The following is a 22,799-nucleotide window of genomic DNA, read 5'->3' as shown; positions in this document are numbered from 1 at the left end:
CTTCAAATCATGAAGACTGAAAGAATGACAGTATTAGGAAATATATGTACTAAGTTTCTTAACTAGATAATGTAAAAATTATATATAAAAGGAAATATTTTAATGAGTTTATTCCCAAAACACTTATCAGTCAAAACAAAGAGATATGAGAAGTTGGGGTTAGTAGATATACACTATTATATATAGAATGGATAAAAAACAAGGTTCTAATTGTATAGCACAGCGAACTATATTCAATACCCTATGATAATCCATAATAGAAAAGATATTAAAAAAAGAATGGAGTCCCTTTTGTGGCTCAATGGGTTAAGGACCAATATTGTCTCTGTGGGGATGTGGATTTGGTCCTTGGCCTCGCTTAGTGGTTAAGGATCTGGCGTTGCCACAAGGTGCAGCGTAGGTCACAGATGTGGCTCAGATCCAGCATTGCCATGGCTGTGCCATAGGCATCAACTGCAGTTCTGATTCGACCCCTGGCCTGGGAACTTTCAAATGTCACAGGTGCAACCATTTAAAAAAAAATGTAAAATATAAACTGAATCACTTTGCTATGTAGCAGAAATAAACAAAACATTAATCAACTATACTTCAATGAAAATTAAAAAAAAAACACCTACTAATGGTTTAACAGCTATTTATGCCATATTTTTTCAGTTTGGAAATTTAAATGTCCATTCCCCTAAATACATGTTGTCCGTCCCATTAAGAAACTAAACACCTTCCCATATAGCAACTGAAGAAATTTTTTAAATAATAAAGGTATTAAAAATATGTGCCTGAACAGGTATGTAAAACTGATTCTGGGTTTGCAAATGGTCCATAGTCGCACAAGGTTTGTGTTGAAGTTTAGATGAAGATCGTTCTGATTTTATTCCATCTTGTAAGTAGCCCTCCTGTTCCACTTTTCTTCGCATAGTAGAATTCCAATGATTTTTGATAGAATTATCAGTCCTAAGAAATGAAAGTGTATACTTAAAAAGAAGATTCCATAAATTTTAACACTGTATAAAGTATACAAAGTATTCTTAAACAAGTTTTTACAACTGATGAATTTAGATACTTTTTCTTAAATTCAAAAAATAAAGTGTATGTCTGTATGTCAAACAGTTCTAAACAATGGAGATACAGCAGTGAATAAAATAAAGTCCCTGCTTTCATTCTCACTGCGTGGTAGCAGGGAAGGAGGAAACAAAAGAAAAAAATAATAATAAGATCATTTAAAGTAAATATTAAAAAAAAACTGGAGTTCCCAGGTGTGGCACAGTGGTTAACAAATCCGACTAGGAACCATGAGGTTGCAGGTTCGATCCCTGGCCTTGCTCAGTGGATTAAGGATCCAGCATTGCCGTGAGCTGTGGTGTAGGTCGCAGCTGTGGCTTGGATCCTGCATTGCTGTGGCTCTGGCATAGGCATAGGCTGGAGGCTACAGCTCCGATTGGACTCCTAGCCTGGGAACCTCCATATGCCGTGGAAGCGGTCCAAGAAATGGCAAAAAAAAAAAAAAGTAGATATTAAAAAAAATAAAGTAGATTATTTAAAGTAGGATAAGACAAGTGAGAAACTAGGGTAATTTTGATTGGAGGTCTAGGAAGTCCTGTGAGGTGACAGTGAAAGATCTGGATGACAAGAATGAACCGCATACAAGGACAAGAAAAAAAAAAAAAGGTATTCCAAATAAAAGGCACAGCGAGGACTAAATCTTTAAAGCCAGGATCAAACATGGTCATAAAAAGCAACCCTCAAGTTACAGAATCACAGTATGCTTTTTCACTTCTTAACAACAAAACGCCTATGGAAAAAAGAGTTCACCAGCTCCCCTTTTACCTAAGTTCTCTCTGTAAAAATGTAAATCTTCAATCTACAACTACTCACAGTATAAATTTCCAGAAGTATACAAACATTTACTGAGAACCTATGCTAAACACTAACCTAAGGTTCTATGGACAATAAAAAAGATGTTATCAAAGATTTAGAACATCAAAAGTTCCTAGACTGAGTTCAATAATTTGAATACAAAACTTAACACTATACTTTAATTTCCTTATCTATAAAACAAAGACAGCAATGTTTGCTCTGCATATTTCACAAGTAAATGAAGATTAATTAAGAGTATAAAGACCAGAGTGCACTATCTCCAAGTTTCAGCTGAAGGGTAGAAACCTAACTTTAGCTGACCAGGCTCCAAGTTGTAAAACTACCTTCTAACGAACAGCTATGAGAAGTCTGTTTTTCCTTTGCATAAAGCCAAGTAACTAACACAGCTGGGCATTTCAATTACCAGGTAAATGTAGGATGAACTATGTGAAATAAAATGGTGCTGTCAAGTCTTCTGACTCAAGGACTAGTTATTATTTATCTTGAGAACTTGTACATAATGGATCATATATCTTCTTGGCTATGTGGGTGAAAGGTGGAATTTTCTCTGTTTTTTTGCAATCTCTTATCAGACTGCCTATGCTGGGCATCACATTCTGATTTCAGGTTACTTAACAATAAAAGCATTTTCTTTCTCTAAAAAAAAATGTAAAAGCATTTTATAAACTATTAAATACTATAGAGAGATTACAGCAATAAAAAACAAATGCATGCCTTCTTGAGTGAGGTATGGACTTTCCCAATATTTTGCTGGTCTACTGTACTACAAACTGCTAGGAAACATTCTAAGCAGTACAGTGTATAGTGTACTTATCATCACTGCCCTGCGAGAGAAGTTCCATATTTTATTTTATTTTATTTTATTTTTATTTTTTGGTCTTTTTGCCTCTTTTAGGGCCGCTCCCGCGGCGTATGGAGGTTCCCAGGCTAGGGGTTGAATCGGAGCTGCAGCCACCGGCCTACACCAGAGCCACAGCAACGCGGGATCCGAGCCTCGTCTGCAACCTATACCACAGCTAACGGCAACGCCGGATCGTTAACCCACTGAGCAAGGGCAGGGACCGAACCCGCAACCTCATGGTTCCTAGTCAGATTCGTTAACCACTGCGCCACGATGGGAACTCCGTTCCATATTTTAGACACATGGATATAAGTACAATACTCCATGATCTGAACCATATCATAATTAACTAAGAATTGAATTTTCTCTCATGCACTTTCAAAGCAATTTACTTCAGCCAGTGTATTTGTTATTCTCTGGTCTTATGCACAGATTCCAGTACAAAAAAGGTTGCTTAAATGGCACTGATACGTAAACATGATTTGGGGAGTGCATTATGGTCATATAATCTAAAGGTCCATCATTTTATTGCACAAATTACCGCTATAAAATATTTCATTAAAAGAGCATATCGGAGTTCCTGTTGTGGCGCAGTGGAAACGAATCTGATTAGGAACCATGAGGTTGCGGGTTCAATCCCTGGCCTTGCTCAGTGGGTTAAGGATCTGGTGTTGTGGTGAGCTGTGGTGTGGGTCACAGATGAGGCTTGGATCTGGCATTGCTGTGGCTCTTGCGTAGGCCGGCAGCCTATAACTCTGATTAGACCCCTAGCCTGGGAACCTCCATGTGCTGTGGGTGTGGCCCTAAAAGGATAAAAGACAAAAAAATAATAATTAAAAAAAAAAAAAGGCATATCACTGCAGGAGCTCAGGTTGCTGCTGTGGCACAGGTTCCAGCCTTGGCCTGGGAACTTACATGCAGTGAGCTTGGCCAAAACAAAATAAAATAAAAGTAATTATATCCTTTACCACAAAATGTATTACAAATATCACAAAGGGATGCTTGTATTACGGCAGTCTAAATTTTAATTATAAAAAAAATAAAAGTCATGAGATACTTACAAATACATTTAATAGTAACATAATAAAGAACAAGTTTAAGTACAGAAAAATGTATATACATTTAAATAAGTACCTTCCAGGAAGTAGTTTGGCAATTTCTGCCCAACGATTCCCTAACCGCTTATGTGCTTCGTAGATAATCCTGTCCTCCTCTTCTGTCCAAGAAGATTTCTTTACTTCAGGATTCAGATGATTATGCCATCTTTCTCTACACTGCTTGCCTATTCTTCCTTTTAAATGTTTTGCAATTAAAGACCATCTCTTTGGCCCATATTTCTGAACTAATTCAATAACCTAAGAAACAGAAAAGCAAAATTTAAAAAAGCATTACCTTTTTTAAAATAAATAAGTTATAGAGATATAATGTACAGCACAGAGAATGCAATTAATAACACTGTATTGTATATCTGAAAACTGCTAAGAGTTGAGTTGCTTAAAAGTTCTCATCACAAGAAAAAAAATTTGTGGAGTTCCCATCGTGGCTCTGTGGTTAATGAATCCGACTAGGAACCGTGAGGTTGCAGGTTCGATCCCTGGCCTTGCTCAGTGGGTTAAGGATCCAGTGTTGTCGTGAGCTGTGGTGTAGGTTGCAGACACGGCTCAGATCCCGTGTTGCTGTGGCTCTGGCGTAGGCTGGTGGCTACAGCTCTGATTCGACCCCTAGCCTGGGAACCTCCATATGCTGTGGTAGCAACCCAAGAAAATGTCAAAAAGAAAGAAAAAGAAAAAAAATTTGTAACTACGTATGGAGACAGATATTAACTAGATTTACTGTGGTGATCATCTCACCAATAAATACATTATGCTGTACATCCAAAGCTAATATACAATTATACCACAATTTTTTTTCTTTTTTTAATGGCCACACCCATGGCACATAGAAGCCACAGGGCCAGGGACTGAATCTGAGCTGCAGCTACAACCCACACTGCAGCTGTGGCAACGATGGATACATCAACCCACTGCACTGGGCTGGGGATCAAACCTGCACCTCTGCAGTGTCCCAAGCCACTGCAGTCAGATTCCTAACCCACCACACCACAACTGGAACTCCTTATACCTTAATTTTTAAAAAGCACTACCTTGACAGCATTTTAAAACATAACTCAAGAATACTATTTGTAATGCATTAAATCCAAACAATTAACTACAACTTAAAAAAACAATTTTGCTAATACTCCTTCAGCATTTGCCAAGTTCAAAAACTGATCCCAAACTTATCTAAATTACAAGGTGTTAATTAAAGTAACTTGTAAGTTGAACTGCTGCATACAAAATTATTTTGAAATAGTGGTAAAAATGTTGAGCTCTATGCATGTTGAGACTTGGCTTCAGCTGAATGCCAAATAAATCATTTTGGAAGCAAGACATCTAGATAGTTACTGTCTTTTCATTTCTTCCTTTCTCAAACTGAAAGGATACAAATCACATGTTTTAAAATTTATCACTGGCCATCAAGCAAATCAGTTAAGTTCTGATCTGAGTGAGGTAAACTTTTTGTTTTGTTTTGTTTTGTTTTGAGTGGCAGTAAGAATGCTATAATTTCCCAACTACCCTAAAAACTTTTACACCATAAAGAGCATGAACTAAAGGGCAATTTTCAGTAGAGGACAGGAACTCTCCTATTCTTCTCAGACTTTCGCAACTCAAAGAATTACCTTGGTTTTTGAATCATCCAACCCTTTTGGAACATGATGCTCTGATATCTATCTTATTTGGTCATGAGGAAACGCTAAGAATGACTTCCTTACATATTACATTACCAGATAAAATAAGAATAAAATTGCTTTTTAAACACTAACTCAATGTTCAATAAGAAACTATACCCTAGTGTTGCTAAACTAAGTACTAAACAAGGTTACTAATAAGCTGATGGTATTTTTCTTTCTGTAAACCAAACTTTCAGACAGTAAAGGCTATATATACCACATTTAGTTTGACTCAATTCTGAAAAAAAATACATTTCAGGATACTCAACTTGCAATTCTGATGCAAGCAGCAATCAGAGAACAAATCCAAGTGATTTAAACACATATTTATGTGACAAAAAACCATGTATGAAAGGAAAAAAAAAAAAAAAAAGCTAGTCCACCTACACAGTGAAAATAAAGACTATGAACACATTACCCTCTGATCTTCTTCTTTAGTCCAGGGACCTTTTATCAATTCTGGATTTAAGACTTTTTGCCATCGATGCTGGCACTGAAAATCGGAACGATTCTGAAAGAATTTAGATGATTTTGTTATTGAACAAAATTGTCTTCCAGAAAGCAAGTCAGCCCAAACTTATGTTTTACAACCTTAAGAAGAAAGTTTTCAAGAAGAATACATTCAACAGCATTCTTTAAAAATATAATATTTATTTTACATGACTGTGTCCAATTCATTTTTAATTAAAGTTGTCGGCAGTGATTATAAATAAAAACAATATGTACTGGAAATTAAACGATGTGTCACTATACTCTGCCTCATAAAATAGCAAAAAGCAAAGCTATAACACAGATAATGCCATAGGAAATGTATTGATGAATAGAAGGAAGTAAACAGACAACACTACAAAGCAGATATATGAACTCAAACAGCGTAGCAGTAGTCTGAATTCATAGTAGAGCAGTATATAACTCTACACAATTAAAAAACCCTGAAAGGCATTTCTAGACCAATGCACATTATTTAAAGGATGTTCATAAATGATGACATCCAAGTTATCAAGAAAAAACTAAATACATCTAGATAGAACATGTGATTATGTATCAGTTACAGTATATAACTGTTGAAATTCAAAAGGAAAATAAATTTACCAAGATAAAACCTTATGAAGCATTTCAAACACCAACAATGATTACAAATATAACCTTATTTCAGTCAATTCACGAACGAGAATAACTCCTGTTTATTAAAAAGACAGTAATAATAACATTTTTCATTCATGATTCAGATTCCAAAGATATTAGTTCATATACAGGATTACAGATAATTTAGAAGTATATAAATACAAATACTTTGTTTACCAATAGCTCTGTCCTTGTGCTTAATGGACTTATTTTTATTCAAACTGAGCTTCTTCATTTATGGCTTCTGTGTATCAATGCTGATCCATTTTAAGGTTATCACTTTTTCAAAATAATCGGGCTGTCCTTGTGTGTCCTTGTAGAACTTCTCTATTCACTTCATTTGCTGTCATACCACTGAAGTTAAACTGATAAAGCTAGTGTAAATAACTTTTCTAACTTAGCTTCCATTTATTGAACACCTGCCAAATGTCAGGAACTGTGCCAAACATCCTATATGTTTTTTCTAATTCTCACAGCAACATCACTTTTCCTGATTTTATTAATTAGCTACCAAAATATTTTAATATACTTAACCTCTCAAAATGTTTTAACATTTATCAGCCAATATTTATAAAGCCCTGACCAAACTTGGTATCATTTTTGTTTTAGGTTAGTAATCTTTTTTTTTTTTTTTTTTTTTTTTTTTGCTTTTTTTAGGGCCACACCCACAGCATGTGGAGGTTCCCAGGCTAGGGGTTAAGTTGGAGCTACAGGTGCCAGCCTACACCACAGCCAGAGCAATGCAGGATCCAAGCCACAGCTGCGACCTACACCACAGCTCACAGCAATGCCAGATCCTTAACCCACTGAGCGAGGCCAGGGATCAAACCTGCAACCTCATGGTTCCTAGTTGGATTCATTTCTGCTGTCCCACCACAGGAACTCCTAGATTAGTAATCTTTTTTTAGAGCCCTGAATAAACTAATCACTAGACAATCACACTATTCTAAACTTCCACCTGTAGGAAGATCAAAAGAGATGTTTTTAGGAAGGAACCCTAAATCTAAAATAATATAGACACATTTTTGAAAAACAGCAAATTTAACCCCATGGCTAAGCATTCATGTTAGCAATATAAGATAATGTTTCACTTACTTGAAGATGACTAGCAATTAGAGTCCAATCATCAGTTCCATGTTGTTCAACCAACTTCTTTAACTTATCATCCTATTAAAACAGGTATGAAAGTTATAAAGCTTCCCCCACCCTTTTCCCCTATCCCTGAATACGGACACTCTCCAATTCTTTCATGTCATATCTAGTGGCCATTTTTAGAAGGACTGAAGCCACTGTAATACAAGTCCTCTCATTTACTAAACTGTTTCTGTCAGTTTCAACATCAACCCATTCATTATTCACCTCTGGTTGCAAGTTAGCTGATGGATAACGCTTCCCATGTTTTGTTTTTAAATATCTTTAATATATATAATTAATCAACAAATACAAGTATGAAATTAGTAAACCTTATCACAAAATCACCTCATCTCTTGTCCATTTTACTCTATTCCAGAGTTTCTTCAACCCTTTTTGTTGGGGAACTTCATAATCATGATCAGCATACTGAAGGTCATCATCCTCATCCTCACTGGAAAAAAAAAAACATCATGAAATCAAGAATTTTATTTACATTTGTAAATAAAATTTACATTTGTAAAGCCACTCAGATGAGCAGACATATTCCCTGAAATTATTCACAGTATAAAAATACTAAGAGTCCTGCCATGCAGAGGAGCTAGAGTTCTTACTGACACCAGAGGATGAAGGTAGACAGGTCAGCAGGGGGCAAGTGATAACCTTTATGTTATGCTAAGGAGTGTGACCTTTATTTTTTACTTGACCTTTAACCTAAAGAATTAAAGGACTTTAAATAAGGGACTGAAAGACAATTATCATGTGTTTCAGAAAAATCACTGGCAGGTGTGGGGAGATGGAGGAAAGAAAACCAATTAATAATCTTTCACAATAATCCAAGTAAGAACTTATTAGGGCTTGACAATAGTAATGGTAAAATATAAAACACAGTCAGTTAAAAGACATAATGGAAGAAATGAGCCACTTATAATACCACCAACAAAAAAAGTCAAAACATTTAGAAATAATTTGAATATACAAGATCAAGGTATAGTAAACAACAAAACACTATTGTGAGACACAGAAGAACAACTGGAAAAACATTCAGACCACATTCTCAGATAGGAAAATAATATTTTTTCTTTCTTTTTTTTTTATTGGCCATCCCAGCACATGGAGTTCCCTGGCCAGAGATCAGACCCTGGCCACAGTTGCGACCTACACCACAGCTGCACCAATGCCAGATCCTTAACTCACTGCGCCTGGCCAGAGATCGAACCAAGTCCCAGTGCTCCAGAGACACCGCTGATCTCACTGCGCCACGGCAGGAACTCCAGGAAAATATTACAGAAGTCCATTCTTCATAAATTTAGATTAAATGAATAAAAATATCAATAGATTTTTCAGAGGAATTTAGAAAAGCTGATTCTAAAATTCATATGGAAAAATAAATAAGCAGTAATAACCAAAAAATTTCTTAAAAAAAGGAAAATTAGGCAATATTCAATATCAAAGTCTACTGCAGAGAAACAATTACTAAAACAGAATGGTACTGGCATACAGCAGATACTCAAATCAATGGAACAGAATAAAACATTCACAGAAAAAAACTCATATGAGAATTTGCTAAATCATAATAGTAACATTAATCAGTGGGATAAAGATGGACTTTTCAATAAATGATAAGATACTGAGTAGTTATCTTTTTTTCAATTACCTATTTTATTTCATTTTTTTAAAATTTAGTTGCACTTGTGGCATGTCAAAGTTCTCAGGCCAGGGACTGAACCTGAGCCAAGGTAGTGACAACACCAGATCTTTAACCTTTAGGCCATCAAGGAACTCCCTGGGTAGTTATCTCAAAAAAAATAAAGCTCAAATCCTACTTTAAAATAAAAAAAAAAATCAGATGAATCAAATATTTTATACTTTTAAATAGGAAAACATGGGAGTTCCTTGGTAGTCTAGTGGTTTAGGACTTGGGACTTTCACTTGCAATAGGCCGGGTTCAATCCCTAATCTGCACACAGTAGTCAAAACAAAAGGGGAAAAAAAAAAAAACCATACTAGTACCACAATAGGGTAGAATTCTATTATTTTCTTGAGTAGAAGAGATCTAAATGTGACAAAAATCAAGAAACTATAAAAGAATAAACCAACTAAGGTCCTGATAGTGGCAATAGAAAAAAGCACTTAAAACTGACAGATACATTAAAAAAACATAGAAGCAAAAGGATTTTATAGCTGATGGATATGAGAGACATGGGAGGAGGACTCAAAGATGACTCCAACATTTCTGGCTGTGGAGGCATAGACAGAGCTATCCACTGAGATAGGGAATAGAAGAGAAAACGGAACTTTGGGAGGGAGAGGGAATGGGAAGAATTAAGCAGTCTGGAGTGATTTCAGGGCACTTGAGAAATATACAGGTGGAGAGATGTAGAACACCACTGTCCAATAGAAATATAATGAAAGCCACATATGCAATTTATTTGCCACATTAAAAAAAAAAAACAGAAACAGGTGAAACTATTATTATTATTATTTGTCTTTTTAGGGCCACCTGCGGCATATGAAAGTTCCCAGGCTAGGGGTTGAATCAGAGCAGTAGCTGCTGGCCTACACCAGAACCACAGCAATGCAGGATCAAAGCCACATCTATGACCTACACTGCAGCTCACAGCAATGCCAGATCCTTAACCCACTGACTAAGACCAGGGATCGGACCCACGTCATCATGGATACTAGTCAGGTTCATCACTGCTGAGCCACAACGGGAACTCCCAGGTGAAATTATTTTTAATAATAAATAATATTTAACCAAATATATTTTTAAATTATCATTTCAACATGTAATCAACATAATCATGAAAATGTTCACATTCTTTTCTTCTTAGCTAGGTTTTCAAAATCTGGTGCAGCATTGTCCAGGAGGGAAGAGAGTGTCAAAGGTAAAAGGGAAAGAGAAAAAGATGGAGCTGACAGAATGATCCTAGGAGCAACAAAGTGTCTTCCTACCTACAGAGAGAGCTAACCAGAAAAGCAAAAATAGAATTTTTTAAAAAGTAAAATAAAAAGTACATAGCAATTCAGACTAGCCACATAACAAGAGCTCAAAAACCACACATGGCTAGGGGCTATCCTACTGGACAGAGTTATCTAGAAGACAATGGGCAGATGGATCTTCTGCTCAGGTAAGAGGTCTAGGGCAGACCCACAGTTTTGGCAATCACCAGCACACAGAGAACAGTTAAAAGCCATGAGGGCGGGCCTTTATAATAAACTAAATTAGAGGATTTTAAGTAGTCAGTGAACTGAATAAAGTTATGAGCATCTGAAAATAATATAAGATTTATTTAAACTTTCTAAGTACCAGACAGTGCAGAAAATGAAGACCTAAATTTAATAGTTACTGTTTACCGATCCTTTGGAGGAAGTGCTAATTTCCCTTGATTTGTCAACTCCATAGGACCAAAATTATTCTTATCTGACCAAACAAGATACCAAAATCCTCCACTCTCCTACTTATGATACCTAGCTGCTTCTTTAGTTCAACACACTTCAATATTCATTCCAATGTCTTCTCCCCTAAAGCCAATGTCTATTTATAATAATCTACAAAGCCTACTTCTGTATATGCTTGTTTTGTTAAATTATGCAGAAAATAAAAGCACAGGTTTAATTAAAGAAGTATCTGTTATTTGCAGCCATCTTCAGCTACTGGAAATATCACCTGATTAGCCAGGATTAAATTGCTAAATTGGAAATGGTTCAGGATCTGGTGACTTCATAAATGTCTAAAACGGCTAGTGAATGGACAAAACATCTTATTGAAGCTTGCTGTCCACTGTATGCACTCACAGCATCAACCCATTCTTTTTTTTTTTTTTTTTTTTTTTTGTCTTTTTGCCTTTTCTAGGGCTGCTCCTGCGGCATATGGAGGCTCCCAGGATAGGGGTCCAAATGGAGCTGTAGCTGCCGGCCTACACCAGAGCCACAGCAACAGTGGGATCTGAGCCGCGTCTGCAACCTACACCACAGCTCAGGGCAACACCAGATCCTTAACCCACTGAGCAAGGTCAGGGATTGAACCCAAAACCTCACAGTTCCTAGTCGGATTCGTTAACCACTGACCACAATGGGAACTCCAACCCATCCTTCTTAATGCTATCACACTTACCAACTTTCTCAACCAAATCATAAACTCAGCAGTGCAAAGACCATGTCTAATATGTTTGACCTCTGCACCAAGCACAGTACCTGCCACTCAAACATTTGTAAAACTAATGAATGATCCTTCTTACTCTTTCACCTCCCCCAAGTATTCTGTACTCCAAAATTACCTCACTTCTTCCCAACCCAATCAAAACTTCCACCTCCTGCAAAACAGGTGATCTCAAGTAGATATGAGAAAGGCTCTTTCTTTTTTATTAACAAATGAAAATATCTCTAAGATAAGGTAAAAAGCATTCCCACTTATTAAAAAGAACTTTCAGGAGTTCCTGTCCTGGCGCAGTGGTTAACGAATCCGACTAGGAACCATGAGGTTGCAAGTTCAATCCCTGGCCTTGCTCAGTGGGTTAAGGACTGGGCATTGCTGTGGCCTGTGGTGTAGGCCAGCGGCTACAGCTCCGATTAGATCCCTAGCCTGAGAACCTCCATATACTGTGGGTACAGCCCTAGAACAGACAAAAAAAGAAAAAGAAAAAAAAAAAAGAACTTTCAAAATCCAAATGCACCTCCAAGTGGTAGAACTTTAAGAAGCATAACCTGCTGAAAGAAACACTAAAAAATATTCAATACAGTCAGGGTTCTCTTGGGGTGCCTACTAATATTGCCTAACCTTTCTCCTAGGACTGTCTCCAGCAACTTTATCACTTCCTGCCACCCCAAACAGCCCTCAGTCATGCTTTTCAGAGGTTCCCTTCTTTTCTCTCCTACTCTCAGATCCCAATAGCTTCCAGAACAGCATATTTGAGACTGCTTTAAAAATTATGTTATTTGGGAGTTCCCATCGTGGCTCAGTGGTTAACGAATCCGACTAGGAACCATGAGGTTGCGGGTTCGATACCTGGCCTTGCTCAGTGGGTTAAGGATCCAGCATTGCCGTGAGCTATGGTGTAGGTTGCAGACATGGCTCAGATCCCACTGTTGCTGTGGCTCTGGTGTAGGCCAGCAGCTACAGCTCGATTGGACCCCTATCCTGGGAGCCTCCATATGCTGCAGGAGAGGCCCAAGAAATGGCAAAAAGGCAAAAAAGACGAAAAGACAAAAAAAAAAAAAAAAATTAGGTTATTTGAAAACAATTTTTAATTTGGGTACTCATCCATAAAATTTTAAGTATTCACAAAAATATCTACAGCATATATAATCTATACAAAATTCATCTCTTAAGATTCTTATTAAAATATTTTAAGTTAATGAGTCCAAAAATGTTATTTTGTTCAAAAGACTAGTTTCCAAGCAATAATCTTCCTTAAAACATGTTCATTTTAACTTTAAAAATCTACCTCATTTTTTAACCACATACTTGATTTGTGAGAAATTTCTATTTCTACAAGAGGTTTCATTCTGTTTTGCATCAGCATGGTCATCATGTTCAGGAAGCTGGGTTTTCTGAGTGGGTGCATGTAAGGGAGGATTAAAGTAGAATTCTTAGAACCCATCTCTCTGCCACTGGGACTTTCCTAGAATCTATCTACCTAGCTACTTCTTAGTTTTAGCATTAAGTTATTTCTATATTATTTAAGTAACTGTTGAAAGGATGATAAAACTTTCAAGTAAGCATGACAGAAGATCCTAGAAACTTCTTACTAGCATCGGCATATAAAGATGCCTGAGAATGCTACAATTTGCCAAGAAAAAGGGGAAGAGATAAAAGTCCCATAAATAACCTCACCAATATTCTACTTTCACCATTTAACAATGAAAAAGTCCCATTGATTAATAATGGTTACAAGACATCAAAACAAACCAGTATTTTATTTGCTTTGTTTTTCTTTATTTTTCTTCTTTTTATATCATCTTTTAGTATTTCTGTAGCAATCAACGCTGGTAATGTCTAATGGTCAAATAAAATCAACTTTCTACTATCTATCCATAAATAGATAAACCATTTCTAGCCTAGGGTGACTAATCTAAAAAACAGTAAAAATAGGTGAATTATTTCTCCAGTCACAAAGCAAAAATAGAAGAGGAATTTGGTCTCTGAATCTCCATCCAGAACTTTGTTTCCAGAATCATTTGGCCAGTTTTATTAAGTCAAAGGAAATATTTATTCTATAACTCTCTAATATATAACCTAAGTAGTATACAAAAAGTTTTGTAGATTATGAATGAACAAAGTGATTAGGGTGATTATGAAACAGCAAAATGAAGCGCACATGCACGCACACACACAAATACTATGACTCATTAGGCCAGGAAAATGGTTACGGGTAATTTTACACCAGAGTGTCAGCTAATAGGATGTGATAGTCATAACTTTCCCTGTGAAATAATACACAAACTATTCACACTTTGTGATATTAAGATAAAAACATTTGAGAGAAATTCAATTTTAAAGGACACCAATAATTCTACCTAAAAAGAGTAAAATGAAGTAGCCAAAGGAAGAATCTGAAATTTTTTAAAATTTACTTTTATTTGAAAAGAAACCACCAGTTTGAAATTAAAGAAATATCAGCAGTTCTATAAAATTTGCTCCTCAAAATCACTTCAACTTGATAATATTTTAAATAAGGCTGCATAAAGTCTGAATTTTTTCACCACATTCAAAAATACAACTTTTCTATAATGTCTTCACAGGATAATTGTGCATTTTTGAAAGTTCAATCAAATTCAAGGTTTGAAAATTTATCAGTTTAATAAAGTGAAATCAGGCCACCCAGTGGTTAACATGGTGTACTGCATATATATTTCATTTCCAAATCTGGACTGCAAACTGGCATCATTATAGTAAGACAAATTCAACTTCATCTGACCATTAAGAGCAATAATGAAATAAATACTTAAAGGAGTTCTAGCTAGCTAACCATAAACAAAAACAATGAGAAACCATTTCTATTTTATTCCATTAGTGTGTGTATATTTTTTAATGAGGAAAGACGATTACAAAAGAGTTCAAAATAGGAAATATATTAAAGCTAGAAGGTACCTTACAGACCACAAAATTCAAACTCCTTATGTTAACAGACAAAAAACTGGGACATAGCGTTTACTTGCTTTCCTAAAACAATATTGCTAGTTAATGACAAAGCTGATTTTAAAAAATCAGCTCTTATGTCAGTATTTTTTCACCCACAACACCCATCTTGTTAGAAACAACACTGTAAAATTGTTTCCTATGCACACACATGCACCAGTGAAAAACATCTTTCAATGCAAGAGCTGGCTTCTATCTTTCCAGTTTAGGGTAACCACCAGTCATCTCAAATGTAAATAACTGAATCTGTTACTGCTTAAATAGACCTTTTAGCTTCAAAATGATATTTTTTAAAGCTTATTTTTATGAGTGGAACTGGCTTTTAAGACCTAAAATTAATTACTTAATACATAAATATGGTTAAAAATTAAATACATATTAATAACAAATACACCCATTTTAGCATTGCTTGTAAATTATATCATTAAAAGCTCCAGTGGGATCTAAAACTGCTTAAAGTCACAAGACAAAATACACCTTTTCCTTTATGTAAATCCAGATCAGAGATACTACAGTTATCTTAAAGATCAAAAGAGCTAACATCCTCCAGTTGTTTCAACCTGAGGTTAACAGTGTATTACCCCCCACTTTTTTTTTTTTTTTTTTTTCAAGATCATACAGGAAAGGTGTATTACAGGATTTATGCCTGCAGTTTTATGCAAAACTTTTACACAGGAAAGTATACTTTTCAATCAAATATTTAAATGACTGTATAAGTGAAGATCTTAAAGTGCCTGAATTATGCCCTTTTTCATTCAACTACAAATTAAGTTCACATTTACTCCTAAGATATTTGGTTAAAGGCATAAGACTAGACTTTGCCCAATAAATCATTTATCCTTCAAAATTTTCACTTCCTATTATTTTCTAAGATAAATAAATCATATTTACATACATAAGAAATATAAATTAGAGCACAAAACACATTCAAGTATGAAAAGACCCTAAGAAATACACCATTCAGAGGTGATAATTTCTCCTCACATCCTCTACCTGCATACTGCCACAGGGAGTGTAGCTTCAAGCCAACTGCATTTAATTACTCCAAACTTATGACCCTTTCAACATTTCTATAATACATTTCAATTAATTTTTAGAGCTGAGAGGAAAAGTCAACAGTACAATTAAAGAAGTCAAAGCTCACAGAGTTATCAACAAAATAATTTACACAAGCAAATTAATCAATTTCTTTCTTAGCCTATTATTATGAAGCATACACAAATTAGGGACAGAAAACTGACTGGAGAAGGCAGGGTTCTGACATTCAAGCATCCATATCTAACCATAACTAACTCCTGATGACAGCATTAGCCAAAAAACTCCTTCAAATAAGATTAAAATCAACACTGGTAAGTAGATAATGTCACACACTGAATATAAACAAACTTCTGTTATTGAGTTGACATATTCACTTTTCACTGGGCTTAATAAAGGTTTAATTTTTTTTTAAAAAAAAGCTTTTATAAAGGCCTAAACTGGTACCTCAGTAATTACAGATACAGGAGCTTTTTACTATCTTTTCTGAAGACTGAGAAGTTAATTGGGTCTTGACGTTATAGAGCAGTGATTCTCACCTGGGTGATTTTGCCCAACCAACAGTTATTTGGTAACGTCTGGAGATATTTTCAATTGTCACACTTGGGGGAAGTGGGGTGTTACTGGCACGTATCGGAGAGAGGCCAGAGGTGCTGCTAGACATTCTACAAACCACAAGACAGCCCCCCTCCCCAATACAAAGAATTGTATGAATCGGATAAAGACCAGAGGTGCTGCTAGATATACAAACCACAGGATAGCCCCCCTCCCCAATACAAAGAATTATCTAATCCAAAGTATCAACAATGCCTAGGTTGAGAACCCTCTTCTAGAGGTGCATGCGGGTGTGGGTACACCTGTGGCACCTCAAGAGTCTGATCTATTCCCTAGCTGCTACAAAATAATAATCTAACAAGGACTTGATTATATTCTGTGCTGATTTCTGCCAAAATGCCTTGCATATAGATGCTTAACAAATGAATAAAGCCACAAATATTATGTGCAATTATTGCCAATTTTTAATGGAGATCTGCAATGAATAAATCTAGCATTAAAATTCAATTTAGGAAATACACTTCCAGTTAAGACTTTGAGGCTATGGATCTAGGTAAATAAAAACCATTTGGAAATCCTGTCAAACTTCTCTTCATGTTTATTTAATAATCCTGACAAAAAGGGCCCTAGTTTTTTGTCATCTAAGTGATTACTACACACAATTTAGGAGTAGCTACTGTAGTGACATATTAACAAAGATGACATGCATAAGTTCAATCTAGCAAGTTTCCAACAAAAGCCATGTCCTGTCTCTGTGCAACACTTCCGTAGACACACAAAATATTAAGTGAATCAAACACATTGTTTTATTTTAAGATCAAGCTACTGGCGGTAACAGTGTGACATCTCCCAGTAGAGGATATTAAATACATATATATATATATATATATACACATAACACTAAAACCATGAGGATGGTAATTACAGAAAACATCAAAAAGAGCCTCTCTACTCATGATTCCTCAGAGGATTTCCATACCTTTCAAGGTGGCAGAGATGGCCGAGGGGTCCCCACCTATATTTAACACAAGAGTTCCTATTTTTAACAGGTCCAGTAATTCAGAGAAAAAGAGGCCCTCTGAATGCCACTTTGAGGTCGTCCGGCCAGGTCAGTACCCCAGCCTCACCAGAGGAGCGGACTCCCTGAAAGCACACAGACTTACCTGCCAAGAAACTCCCACCAAGAACTTGCCGCGAGAGATTGTGGGTCCGGACGTGCGCTGGGGGGGGAGAAGGGACTCAAGGAAGCAACCCGGGCATCTGTTGCTCACTTCGTGAGTCTTAAACACACCGGTCCCCGACTCTCCACACGTCACAGCTGCGCTCCGGCCAGCGTGCCGAAGCGGCTGTGGAGCAGCGGGCAGGATAACCTCGGCCCGGGCTAGGCAGGGCCTGGTGGGGAAGCGGCGGGAAAGGCAGGATGATCTGAGCCGAGACTGTGCCGACAGGCCTGGAGAAGGGGATGTCACCCACCTGCGCGACCTCTTCGCCATCCTTCAAGTACCGCATAGGCGCAGGCTGGGCGGGGACGCAGTTCAGCCTCCTCCAGCCTCAGGCGAATGCTCCTTCTCCCCAACCCTCCCGCCGCTTCACTCGCTCACGCTCCGAGGCGACCGAGTGCGGAACTCAAGTTCCCGGCAGAGCAGGACGGAGGGGCGGACCGAGACCCGCCCCCGGCCCGCAGCGCCGCTCCTAGCCCCGGCCTGGCCCGGTCAGGGATACCCCCAACATGTCAGCAGGCGCGCTCCTGCCCTCCGCTGGCCGCTCCCCCTGCCTCTCAACCTCCTTGCCGCGGTCCCAGCGCGGCTCCGCCGCGGGAGCCGACCCCCGCCCTCTCCCCGCAGCGAGCCGCTCTGCAGGGCTCGCAGCCTCCTGCAGGGTTTTGTCCGCACCGCCGAATCTCGCGCCCAGCCTCCCTCAAGAGCCGCCGTTTGAATCTGCGCACGCGGCCCGGAACCTCATTGGCTGTGGCGGCGGCACGCGGGGGAACGAGGGCGGGGCCGGGAGAGCGCGCGCGACTGAGGGCGGGGCTGGGGAGCTGGAAGCCGGGACTGGAACTCGCGGGAGCGGGGGAAGGAGCTGGGAGCGAGGGGGTGGGGCCGCAGGCGGGGCTCGCGGGTCTAGCTATGACAGGACCCGGAGCGCGCCCAGCGCCGCACCGCGAGGGGGCGGGGCGCCGAAGGCCGCGCGGGGCCTACTGGGAAAGCAAGTTCCAGGCTCGCGGAGAGGCTATCTGGCCGGAAACGCGGCCTGAGCCCAAATTTAACGGGATGCGGCACTGTTGTCCCTGGGGGTTGAGCTGTCCTGTCAGGGATTGTCCCCGCACCCTTCTCTCGGCCACAGCTGCTCACTCCTGGGGTGCATCCCTCCTGTTAGGAGGCGCGGTCTTCGGATTTGAGACAAATCTAACTATAAAATTTGCGCGGCCGTTATTGTTTAAGCAAAAATGAGAGCTCTTTTGGCCCAAACTTGGTAGTCAAGATTCTGTAGCAGGAAACTGAACATCAAGACCGAGCAAGAGTGTGACAGGTGGAAAAAGTTTTCAGGTAGACACGTGCTTGGAATGGAAAAGGGAAAAAAACAGGGTCTGCGGCTGGTCTTCAAAGAGCTTAATCCACTACCCGGTTCTGCAGGAAATAACTGCGGTGCGCAGTGAAGGAGCCGTGATCCCGGAGAAGAATGCGGGAAGACAGGAATGGACTGGGAATTACGCGCAGATAACCGAGCGCGGTAGTCAACAGGAGAAGGTTATCTTCCTTCGCAGGAGAGAGGGGAGGAGTAAGGAACTGCTGGGGAGGAGCTTCTAGCAGTTACAAGTACGAACTGCTCAGTTTAACTCTTATTAAAGTAGATTAATTACAGTAATGATTAGAAATGCTAAAGGATCCAAATTTGCAAGGTAACATGCTCTACTGCATAGAGCACAAAACCACATGTTAATGTAACAAAACTTACATTTTGCTATTTTGAAATTTTACGCATCAATTTTTGCAAATCAAAGATGCAGGTGCAAATGTGAATTAAGAGGCGCTTGCATGTACTACTTTCAAAACTTAAAACACCTGCCTTTTAATACTTCCTTTTTCTCAAGTTAGGTTTCTGGGACGGTAAAACAGCTTTTCTTTCAAATCATTCTTTATTGTGTTGCTAATTCATTTAAAAAAAAAAAACCCTAATTTAGAAAGTAATGTCGTTTGAAAATAGTTTTCTTATATACTCCTAGGTCTTAATACTCTGCTTATTTACATCCTAAAAGGAAACCGTCTTTCTGCTATATTTAGGCTACAGTCAGTTTTATACAGAATACCTTTTTAGAGCTTGAAGACAGGTATTTTAGATTTTGACAGCAAACTAAATTCCCCTCACTTTAAAGGTAAACATAACTCCTCAGAAAGATAACATTACAAATTCATTTAAACTAGTTATAAAAAGACAAAATGTGGAATTAAAGTGGCTCACAGTTATTTCAGTACACATACTCAAATATAACCTGACACTGGGGGGGGGCGGTTAAATCAAAATGTTTAATAAAGAATTTTTATTCAGAGTATATAAAGAATTCTCAAAACTTAATAATGAGTTTGGTGAGATTGTAAATGGGTGCAACCACTGTGGAAAGCAGTATGGAGATTCCTCAGAAAACTAAACATAGAACTACCATTTGATCCAGCAATCCCACTCCTGGGCATCTATCCAGAGAAAACCACGACTCGCAAAGACACATGTACGCCAATGTTCATTGCAGCACTATTTACAATAGCCAAGACATGGAAACAACCTAACTGTCCATCAACAGAGGAGTGGATCCAGAAGATGTGGTACATATACACAATGCAATATTAAAAAGAAATATAAAATACCAGCATTTTTAGCAACGTGGATGGACCTAGAAACTATCAAGCTAAGTGAAGTCAGCCATACAATGAGACACCAACATCAAATGCTTTCACTGACATGTGGAATCTGAGAAAAGGACAGACAACTTCTTTGCAGAACAGATGCTGACTCACAGACATTGAAAAACTTATGGTCTCTGGAGGAGACATTTTGGGGGGTGGGGGGATGTGCCTGGGCTGTGGGATGGAAATCCTGTGAAATTAGATTGTTATGATCATTATACAACTACAGATGTGATAAATTCATTTGAGTAAAAAAAAAAAAAAAAAGAAATATAAGACACACACACACACCAAAAAAAAAAAAAACTCAATAATGAGAAAAAAAGAAGCAAAAAAAGTAAAGGACAGGAATTCCCTCTGTGGCTCAGCGGGTTAAGAAGCCACTAGTATTCATGAGGATAAGGGTTTGATCCCTGACCTTGTTCAGTGGGTTAAGGATCTGGGGTTGCCATGAGCTATGGTGTAGGTCACAGATGCAGCTTGGATCTGGTATTGCTATAGCTGTGGTGTAGGCCGGTGGCTATAGCTCTGATTTCACCCCTAGCCTGGGACCCTTCATATGCCACGGGTGCGGCCCTTTAAAAAAAAAAAAAAAAGACACCAGATTAGTGCAGACACTTTTTCAAAAAAAAAAAAAAATACAAATGGCAAATAAGTAGCATGAAAAGATGTTTCACATCATTAATCACTAGAGAAATGCAAAGTAAAACCACAACAAGGTGCTACTAGTACACAGTTATTAGAATGGGGAAGGAGACTATACACGTGTTAGTGAAGATGAAGATGCTGAGCAAATATAACTTTGTTACATTGCTAGTAGGAATGCAAATGAAACAGCCACTTTGGAAAACAGATGTTTATAGTGGCTTTATTTGTAATCACCAAAAGCTGAAAACACAAGGAACATTGGTCACGCATTTACCCCTCAGACCCCAAGCGTTAGATTTGAATAGTCTGTTAATGCTTCCCAAGTCTTGGAGTTGCTGTCGTGGCTCAGCGGTTAGGGAATCTGCTGAGGTTTCAGTTTGATCCCTGGCCTCACTCAGTGGGTTAAGGATCCCGTGTTACCGTGAGCTGTGGTGTAGGTCGCAGACGCAACTTGGATCTGGCATTACTGTGGCTGTGGTATAGGCTGGTGGCTACAACTCTGATTGGACCCCTAGCTTGGGAACCTCCATATGCCACGGGTGCAGCCCTAGAAAGGACAAAAAAAAAAAAAAAAAAAAAAAGAATTCTTCTCAAGTCTTTCCTCAGAAATATATGGGACTGAATAACGAAGGGAGACTGGGGTTGAGGACAAATGCTGGAAGTTTTTTTTGAAAACTGTCTTATTTTTTAAAACTCATGTAAAGTTTTCTATCTATTATGTAACAAATATATTCATATTTTAATTATAAAAATGAATTTTTAGGAGTTCCTGTCATGGCTCAGTGGTTAACAAACCCTACTAGGATCCATGAGGATGCAGGTTCGATCCCTGTCCTCGATCAGTGGGTTAAGGATCCTGCGTTTTGGTGAGCTGCGGTGTAGATTGCAGACTTGGCTCAGATCTGGTATTGCTGTGGCTGTGGCTGCGGCATAGGCTGGCAGCTATAGCTCTGATTCAACTCCTAGCCTGGGAACCTCCATGAGCCACAGGTGTGGCCCTAAAAAGACAAAAAAAAAAAAAACTTTTAAATTATGAACTAATTTACTTTCTTATTCCAAATCTTTAAATAAATTGCCTCATTACTATTAAATAAATGAGCAGAGGGTATACTGCGCTCTTTCTTCACATGGCTATACCATCTGCTTCTTCTCGTCCCACAAAGGCCAAATACTCCCAAGGTTTTTTAATGTTAGTTTGAAAAAATTACTCTGGTTTAATATAGTATGCAATAGACTATAGTTTTTTGTGGGTTTGTTTTTGATCTTTTTTTTTTTTTTTTTTTTTTTTTTTGTCTTTTGTCTTTTTGTTGTTGTTGTTGTTGCTATTTCTTGGGCCGCTCCCGCGGCATATGGAGGTTCCCAGGCTAGGGGTCCAATCGGAGCTGTAGCCACCGGCCTACGCCAGGGCCACAGCAACGCGGGATCCGAGCCGCGTCTGCAACCTACACCACAGCTCACGGCAACGCCGGATCGTTAACCCACTGAGCAAGGGCAGGGACCGAACCCGCAACCTCATTGTTCCTAGTCGGATTCGTTAACCACTGCGCCACGACGGGAACTCCCGATCTTTTGTTTTTATTTTTTGCCCTCCCCACGGTATATGGAGTTCCCAAGCTAGGGATAAGATCTGAGCCGTAGTTGCCACCTAGACTGCAGCTGAGGCAACACTGGATCCTTAACCCACTATGCCAGGCCGGGGATTGAACCTGCATCCCAATGCTCCCAAGACGCGCCAATCCTGTGGCACTACAGTGGGAACTCCTAGACTAGAGTTTT

The 22,799-nt window shown here is 38.5% G+C and overlaps 1 protein-coding gene across 4 annotated transcripts in view; it reads right to left on the bottom strand.

The window, feature by feature from the left end:
- MYBL1 (MYB proto-oncogene like 1) overlaps positions 1-18,385 on the bottom strand; it is a 39,443-nt gene extending 21,058 nt beyond the window's left edge. For all 4 annotated transcript variants that reach the window (XM_085022264.1, XM_085022265.1, XM_021089286.2 and 1 more), the window contains exons 1-6: positions 17,950-18,385; positions 8,091-8,196; positions 7,707-7,778; positions 5,905-5,997; positions 3,851-4,071; positions 777-951 (exon numbers count right to left, since the gene is read on the bottom strand). In XM_085022264.1, coding sequence (XP_084878390.1) covers positions 777-951; positions 3,851-4,071; positions 5,905-5,997; positions 7,707-7,778; positions 8,091-8,196; positions 17,950-17,969 — 687 coding nt within the window. In that variant the 5' untranslated portion in view covers positions 17,970-18,385. The remainder of the gene's footprint in view (positions 1-776; positions 952-3,850; positions 4,072-5,904; positions 5,998-7,706; positions 7,779-8,090; positions 8,197-17,949) is intronic.
- Positions 18,386-22,799: the final 4,414 nt, after the last annotated feature.

This window comes from Sus scrofa, chromosome 4 (genome assembly GCF_054392235.1).
Source record: "Sus scrofa isolate SSC_HxYL_T2T_F1_AM1 chromosome 4, Sscrofa_HxYL_maternal_Yorkshire_Landrace_v2.0, whole genome shotgun sequence".
Classification (NCBI taxonomy): domain Eukaryota; kingdom Metazoa; phylum Chordata; class Mammalia; order Artiodactyla; family Suidae; genus Sus; species Sus scrofa.
Note: the sequence above shows the minus strand (reverse complement) of the source record. Positions and strands in the feature narration are given on the sequence as shown.